Raw genomic sequence first — 6,000 nt, 5'->3', positions numbered from 1 at the left:
TAGGTGGGTCGCATTATGCATTTTGTTGATTTACGATTCAGAAAGGAAAGCGGTGAAAGCGCTTCTGAATTTCTTAAGGGACTCGGGTTTGCATTCCCGCCTATAATCTTTAAGTTTTCAGTGCGCGCCCTCTGTCCCCGTGACATAGTGGTCGCTGGACACTTAGAAAACTCATTTCATTGCTGTTCTTTTTCCTTTTTTCCCCTTTGTTCCCCTCCCCAAGTGTAGGGTAGCCAACTGGGCATCGCCTGGTTAACCTCCCTGCCTTTCCGTCCTTTTCTCTCTCTCTCTCTCTCTGATTTACGATTGTTTTTTTCTTGGTTTGCACGTAGCTCATGCACACAGTACATTGCTTCATTGCAATAAGTGGCATGTTTAAAGAAAAAAAAGAAGTGCCGTGACGAAGTGGCAGCGTCCCGAAATATGTGTCAAAAGCAGGAAATAAAGAAAAAAAGGAGTGGCAGGTGTTAGTCTCGCACGCCAGCGGCCCGGGTTGAATGCCCAATTTTCTTTTCTTATTCTTTTCTTTTCCTATGATTCACAGTTCGGGCGGACACTTTTGCGGACAGTATCTGTTTATAACATCCGTGCACGCCACTCATGAGCCTGGAAAGGCCTTCGCCTAAAAAAAAAAAAACGCTTGCTGTGGCTGCTACCGTGTTAGATTCATATGAAGGAAAGACCAATTTCGCTTTTTCTTTCCTCTTGTTGACCACATTTATTGAATCAAGAACTTGATAGTTTAGCTAACGAGATTTGTTCTTACTAGCACTGGGAGAAACAACCTGAATACATCAGCACATCCGCGCCAGGAGCCACTAGGTTGCGTATAGTACGCAACTTGTGTCGTCCTCGAAAAAGTGCCTCTTAGCCTTGCCATGCGTAACCTTGATCTTCGCACCTCGCGCTACCTTCGTCGTCTTCGGGTGGTACACCCTGTTGCGAAAGGTTTCTAAACGCTTCGTTGTATGCTAAGGTCGGCACTTCTGAGTATGGTCTCCCATTCCTCTGCATTATTCTTCTTCTGGCGGAAATAAAGTTTCTTCACTCACTCTAAACGCTTCAAAGCGCCTGTCAGACACTGCATGGAGGTCAAAGGCCAGGGCTCGCATACATACAAATTGCATGAATGCATTTTCAGCCATGTGACCATGTTCGGCCAATAGAGGGGCGAGCGTCGGAGGAAAAACGAACGCAAAGTTCTGGGAACCTATGCAGTCATTCTACGCAACACAAATTTGTGATATCTTATGTAGGCTACGATACGAACTAATGCTTGTGGCTTTCGCCGTCACGCGCTTCAATTGGTTGCTCCTGGTCTCTATACAACCGAACTTATGGAGTATGAAATATTCTAGAGCGAATAACTATATAAAAGCCGCTGGCAGTGGCTGTCACGTGAGTTCTACTCAGTCAGTGTGCCATGGATGACCTTGAATGTTCAAGGGCTCCCGAGGCCGGAGTCAAACGCTTAGGGCTTTAAGGCAGAAAGAAAATCGGCTCTAGGGCTGTGTACTATCACTAGCACTGCAGCATCATTGTAATACAAACTGTCAGCCAGACTCTTACTGTGGCTTTTAAACACACGCAGAAGCACTTTTGCACCATGAACAGTGACTGAAGGCTAATGAATATATCGAAGTTTCTCTGCTGTTAAGGAACAGCAGGCAGTCAAAATCAATCATATGCTCTTGAAAAGGCATTTATCCATAACCCACAGCGTTACTTTGAAGCTCAAAATATATTGACCGTTAACCACAAGCTATGAACCCCTTAACTTTTCTTTTACTCTCATTTGCGTCTCAGACACATCTGGAATGCTGCGCACAATGGGAAGGTGGTGCGTGCAGATTTACCTGTCCTGGGTGAAGCTCTGCGGTGCCGCCCACAGATAAAAAAATTATTCATGCTCCTACCAGCGTACGTGGTTCCAACTACTGATTTTCGGTTGTTTTGCAGTATCTTTTCCTAGTAGTGTAGTTTTTCTGTAGTACTTTTCGGTAGTCTGTAGTACTGTTTGGTAGTAAGTGCACAAAATTCTGTAGTCACTGCAAGAATTTCTGCTTCTACTAGAAGTTTTGTTCAAAAACATTCCGGAAAATTTGTTTTGTCGGCAGAAACTTATGTGTTGTGTTTTTTGACCGGGGTATTGGCGCGTGCTCGGCATGACGATTCGCGCTTGGTGAGACTTTTCTAGTGCAGAATGCCATGTAGCCCCGTACCGGAGCCTTGTGCTCCCTATAGTCGAGTTTGGCTGTGTTATTTGGATTGGAGTCAGCCGCAGCTTTCCACCATTCCTCTGCTTCTTTTGCTCCTTCCTGGCTGCGTGCTTCCCCTTGTTTTTTAGTTTTCAATTTTCACGCCGTGAGCGCCCACTCGCCGCGGTCACATGACCTTGGGACGTTGTCAGCATCTCCACCTGGTCACGTGACTTTGCGACGACGTCAGCATCTTCACATGTTCACGTGGCCTTGCGTTGTCATCGCCTTCTCGACCAAGAAGCGACTAATCACACCAATAACATTCGCATCCTGCGGATTCTTTTCTGCGGGGCTGGTTATTGGAGCCTAAACACAGTGCGAAATCAGCCTGTAGATAGCGTTGATAGCTAGAAAAGACTTCGGTAGTTTTCAGAGGCGGAAAAACAGCAGTGTTGGTTATAAAATAAGATTGACGCAATTGTGTACAAGCGAAAATTAACAGGCGTAATGGGTGAAGGGCCTCGATTGGGCCAAGAACCGTCGATCCGCTTAGTTACAGAGCGTGACCAAGAAGCGCCGCCTGGAATGCCAGAGTGCAGTGGCAAAAGATCAGGGAATTTGGTTGAGCACGGTGACTGCAGCTGGCGCCGGGAAGGGTTAACTGGAGATTAGTCGGAGCTGCCTTCATCCTATTGAGAATGTAGACTCGTCGGCGTTCGTGAAGAGGAATATACCGTGATTCGTTTCTTAGAGCACACCAGTTATGAGCAGGAGGTTGAAACATTGCAAATTCATTTTTACTTTGCTTGAATTTCTAGGCGCCCTGGAGCGATGCAGCAGGGTCTGTTCATCTTGCGCGTGCTATGTGTTCTGCGGCAAGACCTGCTCTGGAGCATAGCCGCCAACTTTGCCTACTACGCCAGCCTCATCGTCAGGATACCGCTCCTCGAGTGAGCATTCCGACAGCATGGCTTTCCGCCGCTTCATGGTGAACATGACTGGTGAACGCGCCTCTCAAAAGAGACCCTGTTGAGACATGTACCGACTTTGCCAAAAGGGACTAGATAACGGGGTTAGTTGCTTATACACATGTCAAGTGCGCACGTTAAGTGCGCTCACGCAGAATGTCACTCGCAATAAATGCATTATGTTAAAGCTCAAACGGGGTAAGTAGAGTTCCACTTGGAGATGAGTGCACTCCTTTAAGAGTGCGATTACGGAACAGACCTCGATGGCCGATAGCCTAGCCTCGCGAGCAGCGATCCCAAAAAGGGCAAAATATAAAGTGTAAAAAAGACACCCGAACGTTTAATATATACGTTGTAAGACTGGTTTAAACAAAATTCTTTGTTTTAGCAACAATAAAGAACACATAAAAAAAAATGAAAAACTGTTCTTCGTCACCGAAAAGCTGCAACCTGTTCATAAAGCTCAGCTTGAAATGGTACTTAGTGCTCCTTTAAGTGGGTCGACAAAATATCTCGGTCCAAGATGCAGGTGGGGGTGGGGGGGGGGGGGGGGGGGGGCTTGAACTAGTTAATAGTCTGTTACGCATCCTTTCAAGAATGCAAACCATCTAAAACGAATAGCAGAGCACTGCGGTCTGTTGGATTTGAAGAAATACGGAAGCATTTGTGTTTGAACGTCAGACATAACTTCACCAGCGAAAGAACGAGACACCAGGAGAAGAACACAACACAACGCTGGACTAACAACTGAAGTTTAATCGAGAAACGGCCAACCCAGGTCACCAGAAGACGCATGCGTATCAGACTCACTGAACAAAACAAACAAATACATAAGTGGCAGATCACCGAGGAGTGGATACACGCTCTAACAGTGGCAAACAACAAAATACAGATAATTGGCCTATCAATCTTGCACGCGCACACTTCTGCTTAGGAAATTAACTTCCTTGCTAGTGAGATGCAAATACGGTGCACTGACGCATGTGTCACTGCATTGCAGCCTAATATGAAAGGCCTCAAGGATTTCCCTCTCCTCCCTGTTTTTCCCTTTTCTGATAACAGAAATGTTGTTGAAACCTGGAACACATTTTTTACAACTCCTGCAGTGACGTGGGTTTCAACAACATTTCAGTTATCGGAAAGGGAAAAACAGGGAGGAGAGGGAAATCTTGAGGCCTTTCATATTAGGCTGCAAGGCAGTGACACATGCGTCAGTGCACCGTCCTTGCATCTCACTAGCAAGGAAGTTAATTTCCTAAGCAGAAGTGTGTGCGTGCGAAATCGATAGGCCTATTATCTGTATTTTGTTGTTTGCCAGTGTTGGAGCGTGTATCCACTCCTCGGTGATCTGCCACTTATGTATTTGTTTGTTTTGTTCAGTGAGTCAGATACGCATGCGTCTTCTGGTGACCTGGGTTGGCCATTTCTCGATTAAACTTCAGTTGTTAGTTCAGCGTTGTCCTGTGTTCTTCTCCTGGTGTCTCGTTCTTTCGCTGGTGAAGTTATGTCTGATGTACACCAACTAGCCCACATGGGTACCTTGTTACTGTTTGAACGCCAGCAACATTTTTTTCCAATTCATCGTTGTATAACATCGATACACATCAACGCACTTTACCGTCGTACACACCACACCGTGTTTCTTTATTGCCGCTCTAACACGCTTGAACCAGTAACCCTTCGTGACCGCGCTACGCTTTGCCCTTTGTTTGAGTGTGGTGCGAAAGAGCAATATCCGTGGTTTTGTTTTCTTTGGCAATGAAGTCAAAGTGCTTGCGAACGCCGATGATTTGGCGTTTTCCTGCAGTGATACACCTAGTATTGTAAAAACTATTACTACTATTGAGCGGTTTGGCATTCTCTCTGGCCGGCGCTTAAACGAATACCTCTAAAAGTTCTGACCTGTGGTTCGGTTCATGGGGATCAATGCCGACTAGATAAGCTGCAAATGGTCTCGTGTACCCCCTCCCCCTTCCCCGCCCTCCCCCTTCCTTCCCCCTCCCCCAATACCTTGGAGTTCTCTTTCATGCATTCAAGTCTAGTGGCCATTATTGGAAGAAGCGGGTCCCGGCCCTTCAGAGCTATGCTCAGACTTCGGTTCCCGACCGCCTCTCAATTTTTGGCCCAGCGCAAGTCTGCAACACGTGTGCGGGAAAAAAAAATTAGCATGTTTTTGCAGGTACTCCATTGCACGAGACACTACATCCAAAGCGTTCACCGAACATTTGCGACGTTCACATGGTCCTAGAGTTTTGAGCCAATGCGGCGCGATTCAGGCCTGTTTCTGCTGGCGGACTAGGTTTGACGCATCTATATGTGAGGCAGTTAATTGCGCCTTTCTTCTTTTTAAAGGGAAAGTTCACTACGGGACCTCACGCTTCAATCGCCGGATGCCGAGTTTTGACCTTCAGCTGAGTTAGAGGTCAAACCGTGAAAAAGAGAAAAATAAATTGAATAAATTGAATCAGTATTCATGACTGGGAGTGGAACCAGCGCTGCGCGAGCAGATGTCCTTTAAGGGCCGCTCAGCGAGAGCACTGGGCTATCACCGCATTTTTTTCTTTATTGCATAGGACTAGGGCCTAAAAGCAAAACCTATCATGCTTACGCCACAAAACACACAGTCTAGTCTCACTTGGGAGGGAAACTAGGCAATCGCAGCAGCCAGCATGCCTCGTGTTAAACACTTGCTGTGGACTTGCCCGGCTACAGCTTCTGTGAGACGACGTTTACTAAGAAAGGTTGGCCTGCGATGGGACGTTGCAGACGACTATACCAAGTGGACTCTAGATAATCGCTATATCACGAACTTGTGCCGCTTTTTAAGCGAG

The 6,000-nt window shown here is 46.5% G+C and overlaps 1 protein-coding gene across 1 annotated transcript in view; it reads left to right on the top strand.

Annotated features, from left to right (window-relative positions):
• Positions 1-3,032: 3,032 nt before the first annotated feature.
• LOC149347454 (uncharacterized) overlaps positions 3,033-6,000 on the top strand; it is a 92,085-nt gene continuing 89,117 nt past the window's right edge. The window contains exon 1 of the mRNA XM_089541582.1: positions 3,033-3,151. Coding sequence (XP_089397708.1) covers positions 3,033-3,151 — 119 coding nt within the window. The remainder of the gene's footprint in view (positions 3,152-6,000) is intronic.

This window comes from Amblyomma mixtum, chromosome 4, assembly GCF_055824585.1.
Source record: "Amblyomma mixtum isolate Tamu chromosome 4, ASM5582458v1, whole genome shotgun sequence".
NCBI classification, from domain to species: domain Eukaryota; kingdom Metazoa; phylum Arthropoda; class Arachnida; order Ixodida; family Ixodidae; genus Amblyomma; species Amblyomma mixtum.
Note: the sequence above shows the minus strand (reverse complement) of the source record. Positions and strands in the feature narration are given on the sequence as shown.